Here is a 23451-nt window from a genome sequence, read left to right as displayed (position 1 = left end):
AAATAATCTGAACAAATATTTAAGTGACGTGAGGAATCTGTGTGAAAAGAAAGTGCATTCGGAAGATTGCGTAGTTGTAAATAGTGATGATATAAGTGACCAAGCAGATCGGTATTTAAATGGTTAGGACGACGCTTCAGCATAAAAAGAAAAAGCTTACGCACTCAGCACAAGATCATGTTCTATCGGGGCCAAGCGACAGTAGTATATTGTAATGCTAGGTCGGCTGGCCCCGTGCAGGGAACAAATGAGTAAACAACATACATTAGTTTGCATAATGTTGTGCTACTTATTTTACTGTAGTTTGCTCATACTTTCAGGATCGGGAGCAGCCTCCCGATTCGTGGTAATCATTCATATCATATTAGATACTTCATTTTGCTCATCCTTTCAGCATTGCGAGGAATCTCACAATTCCCTATAATAACTTAACTCTTATTACCCAAAATTCCGTCAATATTGTAAGCAGCCTTGCGATTAATGGCAAACGCCAATTACCTGGTATCCTTTAGGGTCTACTTTACTCATTTAAGTATGTTTATTTTACTTGTATAGCGGTTTGGTTTACATAACTAACTAACTAACTAACTAACTAACTAACTAACTAACTAACTAACTAACTAACTAACTAACTATTCTACCATGGCCTTAGTTAAAAAAGAAAAGGTTAAGGTTACTGGCCGAAAATCGAAATGTTAGGAGGCGAACACTTGCACTCCTCTGAAATACACTAGACAAATACCTAAAACCCTATTTGCGCTGATGGCCCTTACAGAGGCAAAGCCTATACTACGGAGGTGACTAGCTGGACAGAAAGTTTAAATTACAAGGAAAAGATAAATTTAAATGTTACGAAATTATAGTCACCTTAAGACCAAGTTGAAGGGGAATACAAGAGGATTCCCACTCTTTGTTCCCTAAGTTAAATTAAGATCTTAAACCTGATGTAGAAGTTACATGGCCGGATTACATTAAAAATAATTTTGAAACCTTCCCCTCGAGTTGACTTTCTGAGGCTATTACATGCTTACAATATGTCTGCCATTACCTTGAGCTGGTGGACCTTCCGGAGATGGACGAGGCAAGCCCTCCCCTGCCTCCACTACTAACACACTCAACTGCGGACTGGAGCGATCAAAAGACAACATGGCCCGAACGGTACCAGCTTTTATAGCAGAGAGGAGGGTTCCAGATTTCTCTGGGCCAAAGCCCTGACAGACCCACAACTTTCATTGGACAATCAAATACATATCAACATTTTTTCATTGGTGAATTAAATAAATATACAAAATTCCCTATTGGCTACAATATTAAGTTGGCGGGAAGAGATAGAAGTTCTAGTAACCTTAGAACAACAAAACAATCTATAAACAATTCAGTTTTACCAACTAATGAATACAAAATTTTTCTTGAAATGTAATTGTCCAACCTCTCATCAGAGGGAGCACCGAGGTTGACAGTAGAGACCTCAGTCAAAAAACGTTCAAACTTCTTTTACCACATAGTTTGAAGTAGTGATGGGCAACGCTATCGCTCGAGACTGACGTCGCACATCTCGAGACTCTCGCGAGAATCTCGAGATCGATCGTCCTGTAGTGCAAGCTGTGCGACGTACCAGTAAGTACGACTGTAAACTTGATAGTATATCGTTCTCATACGAAAACGTGTGAGCCAATGCATTTTGTCAAAAGCCTTGCAAAGTACTGAATGTTCAACTATGAACCCCTTAATAGGCCTACCATTAACGAAAGTGACAACCGTATGCCAATATCTTAAACTGTTCACGACTCATTTGAGGTGGACATATTAGCTGAATAACCCAGCATAATTTGTGAATAACTGTAGATAGGATGTACACCTACTTGGATACTAGAGGCGTGCATTGTTCAAACATGAGACGGGGAAGATGTGCTTTGCTACATATGCAACCCCCATTACACATGAGTGGAACGTGTAATCTAAAATGCCCGACCTTGCTCCAATTCTTTCAGCAGGGGTGATGGGTAACGCTCTCGAGACCGATTCTCGTGTGTTGCGAGCTTTGCGACGCGCGTCCCAGTGACTACGAGTGTAAGCTTGCTAGTTATCATAAGCAGGTCTCATATGGAAACGTGTATGACGATAAATTTTGTCAAAAGCCTAGGAAAGCACTGCATGTTGAACTATGACCTCCTTAATATCATTAATGAAAGTGAAGACAGAATGCCAGCATCTTAAACAGTTCACGAGTTACTTTAGGTGGACTTTTTAGTTGAATAACCCGTATAATTTATTAATAACTGTTATTAGGATATACCTACTTGGATGCCTCACAATCGTTGTCGGCAGGATAGCTTCTTGTGATTCAGACCGGGCCTGAGATGTTCTGTGACTATTCCTCTTCATTTATATTATGTGTATTTAAGTGTCGGATCATCCTAGAAGTATTTATGCCGATGTATTTTACTTCTTTTGAATAAACAACACAGCGGACTGTGCTATATGGAATCTCTTCAAAATAACCGACATCCACAACTTGCGTTGCATTTCGAACATCGTCTTCAAGTTGTCGCGTACAACTAGTGCATTTTCACATTGCACCGTCATATATCGAAGTACGGTACCTAAATATGCCGGGAATACGCTCTAACATTGTAAGGAATTACATCCTTCGACACCAAAATATCGGTAAACACAAGCAGTGGTCAAATGTTATTGAATGTGGGGTCTGATAACGATGTACACTTATCTGTCGAAAGAATTGGAACAAACTGAAGCACTTTAGATTACACATTCCACACATGCGTAATGGTGGTTGCATACGCAGCAAGGCGCATCTTCCCTCGTCTCGAGTTCGAATAATGCACGCCTCTAGTATCCATGTACGTGTATCTGCAGTAGCCGTCAGGTTCTGTACTAAAACCACTCATTCGTGCCAGAATGCGTATCCTTTATAATTATGTTATACTGCTTCAAAATAGAACTCGGCAAAAATGAACACCCTAGTCGCTCGTTGACACGTATTTACGAAATTGAGAGGGCCCGTGGTTAGCTATTCGCATACTTGGCACAAACAACATTCAGCTCCGACTACCTGCAGGCCTACGACACGCTGCTAGCCGCACAATGCGGGGACAACGCACTCGAGATCTCTCGAAATTTCTCGTGAGAACCGGTGCCTGCGTTACTCCCGAGAAATCTCGAGACCTAGTCTCAGACTGCCCATCACTACTGTTCACGGCTCATTTGAGGTGGACATTTTAGCTGAATAAACCTGCATAATTTGTGAATAACTGTAGATAGGATGAACACCTACTTGGATGCTAGAGGCGTAAATTATTCGAACTTGAAACGGGGAAGATGAGCTTTGCTACATATGCAACCCCTATTACACATGAGTGGGACGTGTAGTCTCAAATGCCCGACTTTGCTCCAATTCATTCATCAGGGGTGATGTATAACGCTCTCGAGACCGATTCTCGTGTGCTGCGAGCTATGTGACGCGACGTCCCAGTAACTACGGGTGTAAGCGTGGTAGTTATAATCAGCAGTTCTCATATGGAAACATGTGTGACGATAAATTTTGTCAAAAGCCTAGGAAAGCACTGCATGTTGACCTATGAGCTCCTTAATTCCATTAACGAAAGTGAAGACAGAATGCCAGTACTGGTATCTTAAAGTGTTCACGAGTTATTTCAGGCGGGCTTCTTAGCTGAATAACCCGTATAATTTGTTAGTAACTGTTATGATGTAAACCTACCTGGATGCCTCACAATCGTTGTCGGCAGGGCAGCTTCTTGAGATTCAGACTGGGCCGGAGGTGTTCTGTGACTATTCCTCTTCATTTATATCATGAGTTTTTAAGTGTCGGATCATCCCAGAATTATTTCTGCCGACGTAATTTACTTCTTTTGAATAAACAACACAGTGGGCTGTGTAATGTGGCGTCTCTTCAAAATAACCGACATCCACGACTTACGTTGCATTTCGGACATCGTCTTCAAGTTGTCACGTACAATTAGACACAATTACACATTGCACTGTCATATACCGAATTACCTAATTATTATTATTATTATTATTATTATTATTAACAAATACATCGCAGATGGGGAATATCCCGGTGGGAATGGTCACTTACAGTAGTGTAATAATAACCAGCATACTGATGTGGGCAAGTTTTCGTTCGTAAACAGGATCATAAGGGATTGGAATAAATTACCTGCAGCAGTCTTTGATAGATTCTCTTCCGTTATCAAATCGTTTAAGATGATGATTAGTGCTATTGCAAAGTAAGAGCTGTCAACAACGGGCACTGAATTTGTGATTGTCTGCTGGATTTAGAATGTTAAACTAGTAGTACTTATAATATTTTCTCTCCATGGAATTGCTTGCTGAACTCTTGTCGCTTTAGTTGTTGGGTAGTTATGTTTTAACTTAAATATCACTTGTAGTGTTAAGCTAGTAGAAGGTAAGTTCAACCTATAGTATTGCAAGCTATAGTGTTAAGTTGTGTGTGAATATGTGTATACTGAAGCTGGATTTAGAAAGTTAAACTAGTAGTACAGTATTTCTTGTCATACTTTCGATCGTTGTTGTCGTTATAGTTGTAGGGTAATGATGGTTTAATTTTATTATCACCTGTAATATTAAGCTAGTAGAAAGCTCAACCTATAGTATTGTAAGCGGTAGTGTTAAGCACTTGAAATGCTGAATTTGTGATGATGCTGGATTTAGAATGTTAAATTAGTAGTACTTCTTGTAATATTTCCTTTCCATGGAATTGCTTGTGGTACTCTTGTTCTGTTGGGTAATTATGCTAACTTTACATATGACGCGAATACTCTATAGCATTGTGAGGAATTATTTTCTTCCTCACCAAAATATCGGTAAACACAAGCATTGAATGTGGGATCTGATAACGATGTACACCTACCTATCGAATGAATTTGAGCAAACTAAAGCATTTTAGATTACACATTCCACTCATGCGTAATGGTGGTTGCATATGCAGCAGGTCGCATCTTGTCTCGTCTCCAGTTCGAATAATGCACGCCTCTAGTACTGTATCCAGGTAGGTGTACCTACAGTAGCCGTTAGCTTCTGTACGTAGCCTATTCATTCGTGTACTGACCACTGCATACATTGCCAGAATGCGTATCCTTCATAATTATGCTATACTACGTCAAAATAGACCTCGGTAGAAATGAACGCCCTAGTCGCTTGTTGACACGTATTTACGAAATGGAGAAGGCTCGTGGTTGGCTATTCGCATTCACGGCACAAACAATATTCAGCTCCGACCACGTCACGCGGCTCGCCGCACAATGCAAGGACAACGCTCTCGAGATCTCTCGAAATAGTGCCTGCGCTAGTCTCGAGAAATCCCGAGAAATCTCGAGACTAGTTTGAAGTACAAGTTGCAGATGGCCTTCTAACAGGCGCTTTATTTAAATGCTCCTCCGATACAGCGAGTATTAGTGGAAAGTATTTTGTGCAGAAGTGATAACATGCGACATTCACGGCGCTGGTGCGCTTGAAGCCTCGACCACTATACGAAAATCATATCGCAGATTGAAGATATACACTGATCATCCAGAACATTATGACCACCTACCTAACAGCCGGTATGTTCACATTTGGTACGGATAACAGCGGCGACGCGTCTTGGCATGGAAGCAGTGAGGCCTTGGTAGGTCGCTGGAGGGAGTTGGCACCATATATGGACACATTAGTTACCTAATTCCCGTGAATTCCGGGGAGGGGGTCGATGAGCTCTGATGCAACGTTCAATCACATCCTAAATGTGTTCTTTCCGGTTAAGATGTGGCGAGTTGGGGGACCAGCACATCAATTGTAACTGGACAGTGTTTCTCGAAATACTCCTTCACACTCCTAGCCTTGTGATATGGCGCATTGCCTTCTTGAAAAATACCAATGCTATTGGGAAACATGATCGTCAAGAAGGGGTGTATGTAGTCTGCAACCAGTGCACGATACTTCTCGGCCGTCATGGTGCCTTGCACGAGCTTCACTGGATCCATGGGTGCCCACGGGAACGTTCCCCAGAGCATTATTGAACCGCCGCCAGTTTCCCCTCAGTCTCGCAGTACAGGTGTCAAGGAGCTGTCCCCCTGGCAGACGACGGATTGGCACCCTCGCATCGGCATGATGAAGAAGGTATCGGGATTCATCGGACCAAGCAACGCTCTGCCACTGCACTAACGTCCAGTGAAGATGGTCACGTGCCTATTTCAGTCGTAGTCTCCGATGACGTGGCGTTAACATTGGCACATGCATGGGTCGTCGGCTGCGGAGGTTCATCCTTTGGAGTGTTCGGCTCAGTATTTGTTGAGACACACTTGTACTCTACCCAGCATTAAAGTCTGATGTTAGTTCAATTACAATTCGCCACCTGTCCTGTTTTACCAGTCTGCCCAGCTTACGACGTCCGACATCTGTAATGACGGATGGCCAACCATCCCCTCGACGTTTGGACGTGGTTTCACATTGCTTTCGCCACTCGTTGAAGGCACTCACCACAGCACTTCTCGAACACCCAACAAGTCGTGCAGTTTCCGAAATGCTCGTACCGAGCCTCCGGGTCATCACAATCTGCCCTGTCAAACTCAGATCGCGCGCCTTCCCCATTTTACACACGGACAGCACGCTCATTGATACTACAAGCACCGTGCAAGTGCCAGACCAGCAGTCATTCCTCATCAGGTAACGCTGCTATCACCTGAACGGTTTTATATCGATAGTAGGTTGGTGGTCATAATGTTCTGGCTAATCAGTTTATCTTACGCAGCTGTTCAGGCTCCGGTCCAGTTTCTACTTACTGTCGCAGGTTATTTCAGTCAACACAGTGTCACAGTAGTCAAATATAGGCAGTAACAGAGAATACATTACAGAACATTGCATGTGCTTGTTACCTGTTGAGTCCAATTTAAAGTCTTAACAGGGGACCCTCACGAGTGCGAAGTTTAGTAAGTGACATTTGAAAGTGCTGTAGTAACAATTGAGACAGGACAGAATATCAGCTGCTAATGCCGCACAATGTGCATCGGCGGGCGACAGCAAATGAGTGTCCGGGCGGTACAGATATCAATCTTCTATGGCATGTATGTGTTACATTTCACGAAATGGATTTCATGGACGTTCGCAAAATGTTCAAAACAAATCTTTGACTTGGACCACGAGTACCGAATGAAAACAGACTCACCACAGTGATCACAAAAGTTAGCGCCACGAATATCAAAAGCGAACGCCTTGGGAGTTATAAATCGTTCAGGTCGATCAGCTAGGCAACTACTCTCGCAAATTGCATAGATAATCATATTGACATAACGTGGTGACGAGAACCGATGGAAAATGATGGCATGCAACAGAATGCGAATCAGTCTGTCGTGCAGTTTATTGTGAAACTGGCCATCCTTTATGGCATAACTGCAGATGGTGCGTTAGTATGTTTTGTAGACACGATGAAAACAGACATTCAGAGGTTGAATTTGCCCCGTGGTTCCAGGTGGTATGAATAGCAATGTCACACTTTCCAGGAGGGATAGTTTTTCTCTAACACAGCATGATTTTTATAGTCAGACCAAGAGTCAGGTAACAGCAAGTTATTTTCACCAGCTATGGGCTATATTTGTAGTTCCGGTATGTCAATTTTCCCACTCTTTCTTGCTGTGACGTAAACATTCCCTTATGCCCTTGCTAGGTCCATGACACGCGACAGAATAGTTGGAGGCAGGCAATCTCCAACTTCTGGCAGCATAATAAATAACTTCCCAGCCAGTTTGCCATCCATACTAACAGTAGGCATAATTGTATAAAAATTTATTTTGGTATTGCTATTTGTTGCTCGTCCTGTAACTCTCTTGGAACCTCTAATTACCAGGGTGCTATTCGTATGCATTTCCTCGTCAAATCCCGATTGGTCGATGTTGAAAAAGAATTCCGTACTAATCGATGAGATAAGGGTATTTACTTCATCTAGAAATGTCGGGCCGATTCTGCAATTTGCTGTGCGTCGTCAAGTTGCCTCTTTGCTTAGAATCTCGTTATTTTGCGTCGTCTAATGCTATAGCTCCGTTTGAAGTTTTGCAACCATCCACTACAATCGTTTAAGTCACTGTAACCTATGACCTGCGCAATTTTGTGCCCATAACGTACAGTAGTAGATCACTATAGTGCACATGGTATAATTTGTCTCGAGCGTCCTTGAATCACGCAAAAGAAAACTTAACAGGTTCGCCTAGTCCTCCCTTAAAGTACCGTACTCTATTTTCTTATGCATCACATGGCCATATTGCTGCGGACTTACTCGAAACCTGATAGTAATTGTTTTTTCAGTATGTTGTGGATGGTCAACCATGTACATAATTCTATCCTGTACCCGCTTGCTGGACAACGGTTGTCCATTCCTACGCTCCACTGCAGCCGGGAGTTGTGGCTCCGACGTAGACGACGGACTGCATGCCTGGAATTATTTGTATATCACTTTCACCCGTATCGTCATCAGTGCAGTGTCCATTGATGGGCAACGCTCGAGACTGATTCTCCTGTGCTGCGATCTGTGCGACTTCCCAGTAACTACGAGTGTAAGCTTGATATCAGAAGTAATTGCGTGAAATATGGAAACGCGTGTGCCTATAAGTTTTGGCAAAAGCCTGGAAAAGTGCTCATGTTCAATTATGAACCCCTTATTATAACTAACGAAAGTGAAAAAGTCAGTATCATAAACTGTTCAAGACTTATTTGAGGTGGGCGTCTTAGCTGAATAACCCTGCATAATTTGTGAAAAACTGTAGATAGGATGTACACCTACCTGGATACCTCGCAGTTGTTGTCGACAGGATAGCTTCTTGTGATGCAGGCCAGGCCGGAGATGTCCTCTGTGACGATTCCCCTTCAGCGATATTCTGTGTTTTTAAGTGCCGGATCACCCCAGACGTATTTCTGCTGACGTATTTTACTTCTTTTCAATAAACAACACAGCGGGCTGTGCTATGTGGTACCGTATCTCTTCAAAGTAACCTACATCCACGACTTACGTTGCGTTTCAGACTTCGTCTTACAGTTGTCGCGTACAATTAGAGACAATTACACATTGCACCGTCATATACTGAAGTAGCCAATTATGACGTGAATATATATAACATTGTAAGGAATTATTTCCTTCGTCACTGAAATATCGGTAAACACAAGCAGTGGTCATATAATATTGAACGTGGGGTCTGATAACGATGCACATCTACCTGTCGAAAGAATTGGAGCAAACTCAGGCATTTTAGATTACGGTACTTGTTCCACTCATGTTAATGGTAGTTGCATATGCAGCAAGGCATATATTGCCCCGTCTCGAGTTCGAATAATGCACGCCTTTAGTATCCAGGTAGAGGTACCGGTACCTACAGTAGCCGTCAGTTTCTCTACTTAGCCTACTCATTCATGTACTTACTGCTGCATACAATGCCAGAATGCGAATCCTTTATAATTACACTGCGTCAAAATAGACCTCGGAAGAAGTTAAAGAAATGAACGCCCTAGTCGCTTGTTGACACGTATTTCCGAAATGGAAAAGGCCCGTGGTTGGGTATTCGCATACTCGGCACTGACAACATTTAGCTTCGTCTACACGTACGCCTACGACACGTTGCTCGCCAAGCAATGCGGGGACAACGCTCCCGAGCTCTCTCGAAACCGAGATCCCGTCTCAGACTGGCCATCACTAGTCGAGAGTATACGACAGTACACATTCCACTGACTCATCTTGCAGAAATGCTAGTATGTAATCTGCAACTTCCATCTCACTCTGCGAAATGTTTCGCGTTCCTTTCTGACGGAGTGTCAACGTCCGCAACTGTTGCTGTAGATATACGGCAATGTTTGCTTTGATTCATTGTTGTCATTGCACTATTTTATATCAATACTACCAGCAGTATAGCACTGTTGTGATGTACGTGTCGAATGTGTCGCTTAACTGTACCTCATAGCCTCAAGCTCTGTTCACTTTTGGATACCTACAATTCCACCCAGCTCTTACAATTAGCAGCCGATACTGCGCATGCGGGGTAGACGATGGATGGGGCTTCGAACGCATTCAATATCACTGGCTGCTCGCGACCTCGCACTCGTGAGGATTCCTTGTCAGTCATAATACTTTCTAAGTTACTCAATGAAGTAGAGTAGGGTATGATTTTATTGTTTAAAAAACTATTGGAGATATGTCCCGTTACTTGATAGAACATAGGTTTTTACAGGTACCAGGTACCGATAAACATGAGTTTTATTCGGGTTTATGAGTAAACTGTTTTTATTTGCATAGTCACTAAGATGTTGTAGACCAGAATTTATTTTAATAATTGCAGTATCAACATCACTCGGTTTTGAATGATAGTAAATCTGTACATCATTTGCATACACTTTCACTTTGCAGAATTTAAGAACTTTGATATATCTTTAATTTGTATGATAAATAACAGCGGCCCTGAGGACCGACCCCTAAAGGACACCAAGTGTCTTTACTTTGCCATCCTCACATTTCAGACTGTCATACGTTGCCCGATATTTTCAAGGCAAGAGGAAAAAAAACGAAGTGACACACTATTAAAATTTAGTTCTTGAAGTTTCTGCAGTAGTAACTGAGGGCTGACAGTGTCAAAGGCACTACTGAGACCTGATGTCAGTACAGTCACATCCTGTTGTTCTATTGCACATCTGATATCATCTGTCACTTGCAGAAAAGCTGTGTAAAGTCCTCTTCTGTGAGGAGGGAATGCTTTGGTAATTTTGTTGATGGAGTACAAAGTTTCCTGAGATACCTTTCATCTCACGCTTTACACTTTTGATGTCCAGCGAATCATCAGGACACAACCCACGTGTTTCTAGTGTCTTGATTTACTCTGGTATGATTTGTAAGTGTTTCTTGATAAGTGCCAGTTCCCTTTGAACAGTTTCATTGCCGAAAGGGTGTACGGCATTCATTTATATTTTCTTGAAGACTGCTTGTGAAACATGTTAAAATATGCATAATAAAATTAGGAAATATGCACCATAAATCCAAAATATATGCACTAATTTCAAATACATGCAAATATGCATGTACTGGGTGGTTCACCAGCCCTTTGCAATTTAATTTGATGCATTCCGCCGCGTTTACTGCAATTCTGAAATTCATCAGTCCCGCTCTCTACACCGTGGTAATATAATGAGATGTGTGGTTACTGGCTAAAAACCAGCAGGAATTGCGAGAGCCACTATTAATTCATTATGAGTACCCCGAACGAACACATAAAACGAGCAAAGATATACGAAGAATATGTACCTTACAACAAGAGGTACACACAGAGACCAGGAACAGGTACTGTATAGGCTAGAAACTGCACGCCAAGCCTCACAATAGCTCACTTGGCAGCGGTGCGGTGGGAGGTGTGGTAGTGGATGGTGCTTGAAGGAAACTATATCCAGTCATGGTTGGTGCATGAAGGGCTTTTGGGTGCCATGCCGCCTTTTCAAAAAAAGTAACATAATTTTACTCTGCAACTGATTACATAAAGAGATGGACAAATGTAGCAAAGTCAAAAGAACAAACTTATGGTGGTGTGCTATTCAGTTATACAATGTTGTTATAATTTTGGCTGAAAACATTTAGCTTTTCTATTTTCAAAGATATGGCGAAGACTTACAGACCGTGGCTGCTGCTTTTTAGTCTTAAGGCGCTAGGGCTGTGGCAGGAAAGCCCTTAGTAGGTTCCTAGCAGTAGCGTAGCCAGGATCGGCCGATGGGCAGGGGTTTGTAGTTACAAAATTATGGTAGAACACAATGAAGATGCCTGGATGACTTGTCATTATAAAGATTCTGACAAGTGAATTACAGATCTGTTGGTTCTAGAATTATGTCTCTGAATGTTTATTTAGTTTATTGTTTGTTGTCAGTTTCTGTTTATTTTATGTTTGTAAAAGTACAATGGTGAGGGGATTCTGACCCCCCACCGGTTCCCAGCGTTAGCAAATTTGCGGAAATAGCCTGGAAGGACATTATGGGCTAGTCAGGGAAAGGGAGAATGCCGGCGGGTGTATGGTGTATCGGGCGGGAACCTCAACATCGCCAACCCCACTCTACAATGTCCTAGGCTTCCCCCTACCCCCACGTCTTAACTGCTGTTAGATATTAATTCGAAAACATTTTACAAAACAATGAATTGCATTACAATGACTATTGAAATATTTAGTTCTACAAAGAAGCTAATATAAAGGTTTATTTAATTTTTTTGCTAGCAGCTTTATGTCGCACCGACACAGATAGGTCTTATGGCGAAGATGGGATATGAAAGGCCTAGGAGTTGGAAGGAAGCAGCCGTGGCCTTAAATAAGGTACAGCCCCAACATTTTCTTGGTGTGAAAATGAGAAACCACGTAAAACCATTTTCATGGCTGCCGACAGTGGGATTCAAACCTACTATCTCCCGGATGCAAGCTCACTGCTGCACGGCCAACTTGCCCAGTGAAATAAAGATTTAAAATGTAACCATAATATGATGCCACCAATTGTAGGTTGGTTAAATTTGTCTTCATGCTTTGAGCAAGACGAGAGAAATTTGGGCATGCACTGTTTGTTATTTTTTTATCAGATGATATATATGATATGGCCAGGCAGGCATCAATTTTTGAAATGAGAAAGTTTCCCAAAGTGTGCTGGCACTGCTGGTGGCTCCAAGTAGCCTATGCAGTGGCCTCCACGGTATACACTAGCCATGCGTCTTGGTAGGTGTGCTATTTACCAACTGATGAGCCCGACTTAGCACAGTGGGGTGAAACGCTGTCAACCATGAATGAGTTAGCTGGAAAATTTATAATGTCCACTAAATGTCCAATAAATTTACTCATTTGGGACAAATATTTTAGGTTCCTTATAGGGATCAACATCCATATCAAAGTAGAATGTTTTCAAACATGCTTCATTTGCCGGCCATAGGTTGGGACAAATATTTTAGGTTCCTTATAGGGATCAACATCCATATCAAAGTAGAATGTTTTCAAACATGCTTCATTTGCCGGCCATAGGCTGTTGTGTTCGATTGAATCACAAACTACTGTAGTCAGCCAAAAGACACGCTATGTATGACACAAGCTGTTGATGTGCAGTTTTCCTTCATCTTCTTCTGATAACTATGCATTCACTCGACTGTGACCATAAACACACTATGATAAATTGTATGATTTAACACCTTTCACCTTGTCATAGGTAACACGTAAAGGAAAAAATTCCATGCGACAGCTTCTGAGAACAACATTATCATCCTAACATGACATTAAATCATACAGGACTGAGCTAGCTGGCTGCGCGGTAAGACTGCGGAATGTGCTATGTGGCATCTCTTAAAAATAATCTCATGTCCACGACGTACGTTGTGTAAATTACACATTGCATAGTCATATGCTGAAGTACCTAATTATGACACAAATACTCTAACACCATAAGGAATTATTTCCTTCGTCACCATAATGTCCATAAACACAAGCACTGGTCAAATGGATACTGAATGTGGGGTCTTACAAATTATAAGTATAGTACAGTAGCCGTCAATTTCTGTACTTAGCCTACTCATTTGTATATTTACTGCTGCATACAATGCCAGAATGCATATCCTTTATAGTTATACCTTCAATAATAGACCTCGGTAGAAACAAATGGCCTAATTGCTTGCTGACACGTATTTATGGAAGGGAGAAGGTCCATGGTTTGCTACTCGCATACTCCGAACCAGCGTCATTCAGCTCCAGTAGACCTACGGCATGCTGCTTGCCGCACAAAGCAGGGACAATGATCTCTCAAGATCTCCCTACATTTCTTGTGAGAAACAGGTGCTTGCGCTAGTCTCGAGAAATCCCGAAACCTCGTCTTAGACTGCCCATCATTAGCAACAGGCACTACTTCCATATGGGTACATCAAATAAGCACAGAACTGGTTGTTCTTGTTACAGAAGATATGGATCACCCACTGGGTTTCTTTCAGATCAATAAATTTAGTTACTAAAATCAAGGTAAGTATAACAAAAGCCCTTCAAGTCGCCTTCATCTTCTTGACTATGCGATTTGGAGCAAGCATACTCGTGACACCTTCCTTATAAATCATGAATCAATTGCCACCTGACCCCTTCCTCAAAATGACCTTGAAATTAATCCATTTTGAAAGGGGTGCCAAACAAGTTCAAGTTCTACAAAATACGAGTATATATACCAAGCTCGACAGCTGCAGTCGCTTAAGTGCAGCCAGTATCCAGTATTCGGGAGATAGTGGGTTCAAACCCCACTGTTGGCAGCCCTGAAGATGGTTTTCCGTGGTTTCCTATTTTCATACCAGGCAAATGCTGGGGCTGTACCTCAATTAAGGCCACGGCCGCTTCCTTCCCAGTCCTAGCCCTTTCCTGCCCCATCGTCGCCGTAAGACCTATCTGTGTCGGTGCGACGTTAAGCCAATAGAAAATAAAAAATAAAAATACCAGTATAGATCTTGGCAGTGGTTTTTTCTAAGAAAAAAAAAGTGGTGGTGGTACTCACCCGAACTTCTTCATAAACTTTGTTCGTATCTTCAGATCTCTTCCAAATGGTATTTCACCAGAGTCCCATTACCAGTCACTTTTCAGGGTTCGTTTAGGGCATTCACAGCTACCGTAGTGGTCACGGTACCTATAATCCCCACTATACTTCAGCCCTACAGGCAGGCTCCTACTTCATGCCATTGCCTATCTTCCATGACGTGGACGAGGGGTTGGACTTGTGGGTGACCACACAAAACTATGAGTAAGAATTCGTCTTAGCGAGCATGAGCATTTTATCTAGTGATTTATTTTGTCTGAGTTTATCTCCTGTATCCTAAGTAATCCCAGATGAGTGTAACCTTCCGATCATTCCAAAAAACAACCTAATGACAGAAAATAAGACAGAAAAATCAAATATTAATTTAAGATGTACAGAATGGGATTAATCAAAAGGGAAAATTAGGTGTGCTATTTCAGTAGCAGGAAGCAAACTATTGATACTTTTTCACGTATGTATGTATAAACAACATTACAGTGTTTTACATTTTTTGCATATATTTGTCACCTTTGTGTGTAAGTGATTATAAAAATCCTTCTCTTTAACCTTCAGCTTCCTTGTTTTTAATTTCTTGGAAATCCTTCCTTTACGGGAAGCTTTATGCACCCATGTACTTCATGTGAACTAGATTGTGTTTGGTTTTCACAGAACAATGTTTCTTGTTCTTGTAAATTCATTTTATTTCACCTTATTCTTCCTTTAACTTCTCCAGCTGTATAATTTTTCTCAATTTTCTTGTCAACACCATCCTCACTTGTTTTCTTCACTTGTTCTGGCTCTGTGGTTAACTGGTTAACAAGTTGGCCTTCGGACGATGAAGTCCCAGGGATTTTAACTTACACTGGTTATATCCTACTGCTTGGGGAATGAGTGTTGTGCCATCTTCTACAATAGATTTCATCCTAGGTAGGGCCCCGTTCTCACAGATGTGCAGGTTGCCCATGGATGTAAACTTGGAAGACTGGTACCAGGCCTCTCTGGAGGCCGTACACTTATTATTCCTATTATTACTATTCCTCCACTTTTCTTTACCATGCTGATAAATTCATCTGAGTTCATAACTGGATAGCAATGCTTTTCGTTAGCCTACCATCATCTGAATACTCTTTGAATAGTCTTGAATCCTCGTTCAGTGTAACTTACGTACCTAATCTTCATGTAACTATTTTTGAACTAATGAACCCAATAACTTCTTCCTTGGGGGGAAAAAAAAAAAAAAAGCAATATACATAACCCCCTTTTAGCACGTATTATATATCAAAGCCAGACAAAAGTAATAAAAAATTAATTATTGTTGTTTGGCAATGAAATTCTGGTGTTGTAACAACCATAATTCAAAAGACAAATATAAGAATGCAACAATTATAATACCAATTACTAGCCTTGGTCAAAAATGTATATTTCTTTTCACACATACACATTTCTATAAGAATGCAAAAGGTTTGAAAGTGTGATAAACTCTGCATTAACTATACTTTTACACCCATGCTTCTGAGTTTCAGAGACATCCATAAATGCACACATTCACCTTAAAATTAAAGATGTCAGTATATCACAAAATGATTACAATCCAGCTATCTTAACACAAGCACACAATAAACAAATACTGCACTCATGAGAAGGGAGAAGACTAGACATAGGATTTTATAGAGACTATACAGGAGAGGAAGCATGGGGGGGGAAATCAATGAGAGGCTTCAGTTGGAAAATAATTATATCGGCAGGGCTGACCACAAGTATAAAATTAGATGGGATTTTAGCATAAGCGATTGGGGTAAATTTTCATTTATTGGGAAGGGCGTGAAGTGAAGGAGGGGAACAGTTTACCAAGGGAAGTGTTTGATCCTTTTCCAAAATCTGTACAGATACAGTATTCAAGAAAATAATACACAGCAACAGAGAAAATAAACGTTACAGAGCATTCGACCTGTGCAGGTTATTGTATATAAAGAATTTTTGTGAATAAATTAATTCCATCCCCTTGTGGAGATTGAATAACTGAAGTAGGTGGCTGCATGTAGGAGTGAAGTACAGTGGGGACTTTGAGGGCCCTGGGACCACTATGGTAGCTGTGAAGACCCTTCAGGAACTCTGAAAAGTGGTGGCAAAAGGAGCTCTGGTTAAGACACAGCAGGTTGAATGCATGTTAGGTACCAAAATGGGTAAAAAAGAACAACATATAAATCTCATAGCAGTTGTATAATATTACTTGAAGTGATTCTATATGCTGTATATGAGTTGGTTATGTGTGCAAATACAGAAGATATGAGTAGAATTTTATAAATAATATACATTTATTAAGGATGACCTGTGTGTTTAACAGAAAAATTGTTAGTGTAAATTGCATAGCACTGTACTTTGGGAAATGATGTTTTTTTTAAACTGAAATTTTAGTGTTTGATAATAATGCATTTTTGCAAATAAAGAGGTTTTGATTTGATATTTCTTAGATAAACTGAAATACAGCAAAAATAAAATAAAACCCAGTAAATTAGTTACAACTACAATGAAGAGAAACCGTACACTTAGAAAAAGCTTTGTATTGCAAATTACCCCAGCAAAAGTGATATAGAAGCAACATAGCCACGAAGGGGAGGTGTGCGAGTATAAAACACCGAATATCCTAAAGACATTGATCAAGAATGAACATAATTATACTTGAATTCTGAACTATTCTGTACAACATGCGTAAGCTTATGTTTTCGTAATTCACTGAGATTTTCTCCCTTTTCACTTTGTTTTCGCTGGTAGTGGCTTAGGATGGAAAACAGCCAAGATTGGGAAAGAAGCTGTCGTGATCATAATTAAGATTCAGCCCCATTATCTGGCTGGTGTGAAAATGGGAAATCACGGAAAACTACCTTCAAGGCTGTCAATGGTGGAATTCGAACCTACCATCTTCCCGAATGCATGCTCACAGTTACCACAAGAAATAAATTTCATAATTAATCCATATTGTCAACCTCAACACAACAGAAGGTCTTAACCCTTGCACTCCGGCATAGCGAGTATGGTGGCGTGACCCTCTGAATGCGAGCAGTGGGTGGTTCACCGAGCCCGCTGTACAGGATACTTGTCTTGTTCCACTCTCCAGTCCACAGTCTGCTTGTGGCGTGAGGAGAGGACAGGCAGAGTTTAAAAGTATTTTACTTTATTTGCAATGCATATTCGGTGAAATGCTTATGACTATATTTTTAGCACTTTTCATCCTCCTCGCACAGAAGAGTTACGATACTCATGTTAAAAAGAGCTGAAAGAAACTTAACATGCTAGCATTGTCCACTAAACTTTTCAATCCGGAATTAGCTGTGTTGAACTTATGTTTCTTTGGATTCAGGTTCTACTTTTTCCAATTTAGTTGTCTGTTCGGTAGTTCAGACACCTGATCTTCCTCACTATCTTCATCTTCAGTCGAATCATCAAAGTAGGCCGACCTTTGAAACGACTCGAGCGGTAACTGAAGTAGTAAACGTACCTGAAGTAGGTGTAACTGAAGTTGTTCCGTCACCAGAATCAGATGACAAATCACTATCTTTTTTCTCTCTTTTTTCTTTTTTTGCTAGTTGGTTTACGTTGCACCGACACAGATAGGTCTTATGGCGACGATGGGGCATGGAAGGCCTAGGAATGGGAAGGAAGCGGCTGTGGCCTTAATTAAGGTACAGCCCCAGCATTTGCCTGGTGTGAAAATGGGAAACCACGGAAAACCATCTTCAGGGCTGCCGACAGTGGGGTTTGAACCCACTATCTCCCGGATGTGAGCTCACAGCTGCGCGCTCCTAACCACATGGCCAACTCGCCCGGTCAAATCACTATCTTCGTCATCCTCTTTAAAGTCACTACCCAATATGAGGGCAAGAACTTCCCCCACAGTATATCTTTCCTCCTCCATCATCAGGCTTTTCAGAACTTCAAAGCGATTGAAAGCTAAGTCAAGAAGCACAAGCACGTCAGCACAGGGGAGCAACTAGGCACAAAGTGAGTAGCATACCGGACACATTGCTTTTGTCTTCAAATTGGTTAGTCCTGTCATCTGGTGATCATAGCCATAACTATAGACTACCAAGACAGCCACAAGAGACCTCCAAGGCCGAACTTCCACAGCAGTCGATCGGCTATGAGGCACAGCTCCAGCACAACTGCTACAGCAGTCCACCACGTGCGTGGCACAGCTTCCTCCTGATTGCTACAGCAGTCAACCGGAGTAAAAGGATTAATGTTTGGGTAATTCCACCTTTACAATACTGTACAATATTATTCCTTTTTATTTGATTTTATTTAAAAAGAAGGACATGTTTTGTCTCTTTCAAGTGAGACATCTTCAGCCTACATATAATTATAATAAAAGACACATGATATTCTTGGTAACACTAAAAAACAATGACTTATCCATAAATGTTAAGTCAAAATGACTCGGTCTATCTTATGTGGACCCAGTTAAAAATTGGCTGAAGATATCCCACATGGAAGAGACGAAAAATGTCCCTTTTTAAAATGAAATAAAAAGGAATAATACTAAACAGTATTGTAAAGGTGGAGTTACCCAATCACTATGACCTTCTATTTTGTTGCTCACAGTTATGCAACCCTAACCACATGGCGAACTCGCTTGATATGCATATTTTTCATAACGTGGAAGCTTAGATAGTTGTATGACCCAAATTGTTCCACAACAATTTTCTGAGCAACTGAGAGATAAATTTGAGTATGATATTCTCAACAACTGACACCTCTTCATGCACATGTAAGATAAAAAAATATTGATTAGTGAAAACACGAGTTCAAGCTAACAATGTCTAATTCTTGTGATCATAAGCCATTGGACCTCCAGTTTCATGTGGAATACAAACTGACTGATAAGTTAGTGACTACATCACAGAGCTATCATACCCCTCCTCTTCCTCCTTTGAGAGTTACTATACCATAAAAGCAGTTACCAAGGAGTAGATCAAGTTTCGTTAGCAAATTTTTTTTTTTTTACAATTTTGCTTTACATTGCACTGACACATACAGGTCTCATAGCGATGAAGGGATAGGAAAGGGCTAGGAGTGGGAAGGAAGCGACCACGGCCTTAATTAAGGTACAGCCCCAGCATTTGCCTGGTGTGAAATTGGGGAACCACAGAAAACCATATTCAGGGCTGCTGACAGTGAGGTTTGAACCTACTATCTCCCAAATGCAAGCTGATAGTTACATGACCCACTTGTTTGCAAATGTAAGTACATAATTAAAAATAATGAACTAAAAAGACAAAACTAAAGCTTATTTTGTACCACAGGAACAAACTGATAAACTCTTATTATATTTTACATACGGTAGGAAGTCTTTTCCAGAACTCAGTTACTGAGATGTAAGTCAAACCAATGAATAGTACTTCTCTTGATTTTTATGAAGAACTACAAAAATATTTTGAAACAATGTGAGAGGCATAAAAAAACCTATATACACAAGTACGTACATGAATAAATAAACACTTACTTTTAATATATCACTTCAACAGATGAAACACATTTCACTCCTTTAAAAGCATAGACTATGTCAATAAATCTGCATAGGTAGTTGAATATTGCTCTTGCGCCACACATCAGGATCAAGTCATCAATTGTTAAATGAACTTCACTATCTTTCTCTTGATGCATACTGTGCTATAAACACACTGAAATGTTAAACCCATTTACCGGTAACACGGAAGTTCAAGTCACTCGACACAAATTAACTCAATAGACGAAATCAAAGTTCTTAATAGAGTGAAGACCAATTAATTCTGTGGCCGTCTGAAATATATCAGAATACCCAATAAGCCAACCAATGTTGTTATAAGATATAAGTCCCAATTAGAGCCTAAGGACTGGTCAAGATTGAAAAGCAGGAACCATTCTTGCCAGTGTTTCTGAAAAAAAGAAAAAAAAAAAAAATCATAAGTCTTTCATGTGATAATGTCACATTAAGAATACATCACTTTTATTCTTATTCCATTCAAATATATTCTAAACATTAAAAGAAGTGTTACATGAAAACAAAGAAAGAACAAGACAAATGAGACTGCATTAGTTACAGCAGATCAATCAACTCTTATGCAAAGAAAAAAGGGATACTTGACAGTTTGTTTTCAGTTCATACTCCTACTCAAAATCACATCCACCTAAATAAATTTATTTCATCACCACAGTGACTAGATACTGTGCAAAGACAGCAAGCCTCAAACAAATATGACAGACTAATTTGTCCAAGAATTGTAAATGCAATACTTGGGTAGTTACTAAGTAAAATCACAACAGAGGAAAAGTTATACAGTCCAAAATTTTTAAAACAGAAGGCGAGAAGAAGAGTGGCTCTCCTGATGATTGTTTACTTAAAAGTAGCTGGAGGAACAGGTGAAGTGGGCAAAGGGCAAAGAATACAAGAGAAGAGTGATGAGGAAATTGAGAGAAGTAATTTAGTAAAAATTTAATTTAGTATTTAAGATAAAGTTCTAGTCAGTCAATACAACTTCCCTTACCACTAAGAAATAAAACTTTTAAAAAATCAACGATTAGCTGGATATTAGTTATATTCACATCTAGAAGAGTAACTATAGTCTATTTCAAATGGGAAGCTGTTTCAGGTGCAGTTTTTTATTTATGACAAAATATTTGACCTGGTGCAGGTGCCTAGCATTCGCAGATGACATTGCAATCCTAACCAACAACTCTAAGGATGCTGTCATTGCTATCGAAGCCCTGCATGATATAGCAGTGCAGGCAGGATTACAAATATTGTACGACAAAATTAAGTACTTTGAGACTCGGCATCCCGGAAACCCCCCTTTGACGACCATACATGGAACGATTGGGAGAATAATCGCTTCCGCTATCTTGGTGAATGGGTCCACCCCAATGGTAGACGGTACATCCATCTTAGAAAGATGTAACAAACTCAATGCAGTGTACCAACTATCCCACAACCATTATAATAAGAGGTGCATTTCGAAAAATGCTAAGATCTGTCATTACAAAACTGCGGTCAGACCACAGTTTTTGTACACCTCAGAGACCCCCCCTCTGATGAACAAAAAAGGCACCATGGATGATCTAGAGAAAGCCGAAAGACGTATCCTCAGGAAAATTCATAGACCGAAATTGCTCCCAGATGGAACCTACAGACTTAAATCGAACTCTGAGCTGTATCGACAGTTAGAATAAGCCAATATACCAGCATGCGACGTAGGAGGCTTAAGTTCTATGAACACCTACAACGAATGGACACCAACAGGCTTACCAAGAAGATCTTCTCTTTGATTAAAACTACAAGACTGGAAGCTTGTAGCTTAATGAAGTACAGAAGGACTTGGATTCGGCTGGGATTTCAGACATTGATACAGAAGATCGTTCCAAATTTTGTGCTATGGTGCAGTCTTGGACCCCACCTCCTAGAGTCCCTAGAAGTTGGAAGCCCCTTTCACAGGAGAGAAAGGAGAAATTATCAGCAGGGCTCAAGAGATATTGAGAACGAAGAAGAGCATCGAGGAAGAACTAGTTATCAGCACTCCTTAGTGGGCTTAAATCAATAATAATAATAATAATAATAATAATAATAATAATAATAATAATAATAATAATAATAATAATAATCATAATAATAATAATCATAATAATAATAATCATAATAATAATAATCATAATAATAATAATATTTAACACAGTGAACTTTTCCATGGAGTGCAATGCTTTGAGTGGGTGGGATAATGAAACAATATAGCAGTTCCTTGGTTGGGCAATTCTGAGTAGCCTCTTGAAGTCAAAGCACTTTCCATTTGAAAGACTTTATTTTATTTAGTCTCACCATAACATGAATTCCCTCTTGTTTAACCCATGGCATAGTTGAGGTATGTAAAATGTATCAGGATTGGGAAGGAAGCAGCTATGACCTATGCAATAGATATCATCCTGGTATTTACCTGGAGAAAATCAGTTCTAGGAGGCATAGAACAGAGTTTTAACACACTTCTCTTTTCAACTGTATAACCTGTAACCAAGTCAATTGTTCCTCAACTCCTTCAACCAAATAATGGTGGAATCAGGAACTGAAACCAGTCTATCAGAGAGAAAAGCTATTATGCAAACTCTGAAGATTACAGTGATGGATTCCAATAAAATACAAAAATATAAGCTACAAAAGTCTTTGGGTCAATAAATGTCATAACACGGTTAAAGAGGATTTCAATGGTTGGAACAGATAAATGTGAAAAGGTAATGTTTAAAACCGATTCACTTCAGGTCAAATAATGCAACTCCTCAGGCGGTGTTGACACAAAACAAAATCTTATATTCTTCTTCTTTTTAGAAACTTAAACTATTGTTTTTCACCTTACAATTTTCATTATCCTTACAAGTAAAAAAATCTGTAGTAGAGCCAAGATTTTCAAATTAAGATATCTGCATTTCTAAGTATAGCCTAAGTCCATTTCTAAGTCATCCAGAATAGTTTTAGGGCATAGATTTATTTATCAAACTACAGTCAAAGCTCATTTAAGTAAGATTGTATTAAGATAAATCTGAAGATGCACAGATCGGTAACGTAATTCTCACTACCTGAATCGTTCTACATGAAATTACTGATCGAGTGGTCTGCCAACATCTAACACACACAGAGAGCCTTGAATCACGTTACTAGAAGTCTATGCTGAAGAACTAATCTGACTCCACAAATGAAGACCTCGGGGGGAAAATAGTGATAACCCTCATTATGTAAGTTCTGAGACATGATGAAATTAATTTTCAAAAAATATTTACTGCTAATATTTTTGATATTTGAAACAAATTACTCATGTCAGTTGTACATGTAGTCCTTCTTTATAACATCCTGGAGAAAAAAATGCATTAAAA

The 23451-nt window shown here is 40.2% G+C and overlaps 1 protein-coding gene across 6 annotated transcripts in view; it reads right to left on the bottom strand.

The window, feature by feature from the left end:
- Nucleotides 1–15960: 15960 nt before the first annotated feature.
- The window catches only part of LOC136857838 (protein sel-1 homolog 1), a 275191-nt gene continuing 267700 nt past the window's right edge, over nucleotides 15961–23451 (bottom strand). For 5 of the 6 annotated variants that reach the window (XM_067136810.2, XM_067136809.2, XM_067136811.2 and 2 more), the window contains one exon: nucleotides 20043–20477. In XM_067136810.2, the coding sequence (XP_066992911.2) occupies nucleotides 20346–20477 (132 nt within the window). In that variant the 3' untranslated portion in view covers nucleotides 20043–20345. Of the gene's footprint in view, nucleotides 16678–20042; nucleotides 20478–23451 lie in introns of those variants that run through there. The other variant, XR_010858566.2, reaches the window with a different exon arrangement.

Source organism: Anabrus simplex, chromosome 1 (genome assembly GCF_040414725.1).
Source record: "Anabrus simplex isolate iqAnaSimp1 chromosome 1, ASM4041472v1, whole genome shotgun sequence".
NCBI lineage: Eukaryota > Metazoa > Arthropoda > Insecta > Orthoptera > Tettigoniidae > Anabrus > Anabrus simplex.
This window is presented reverse-complemented; position numbering and strand designations above follow the sequence as displayed.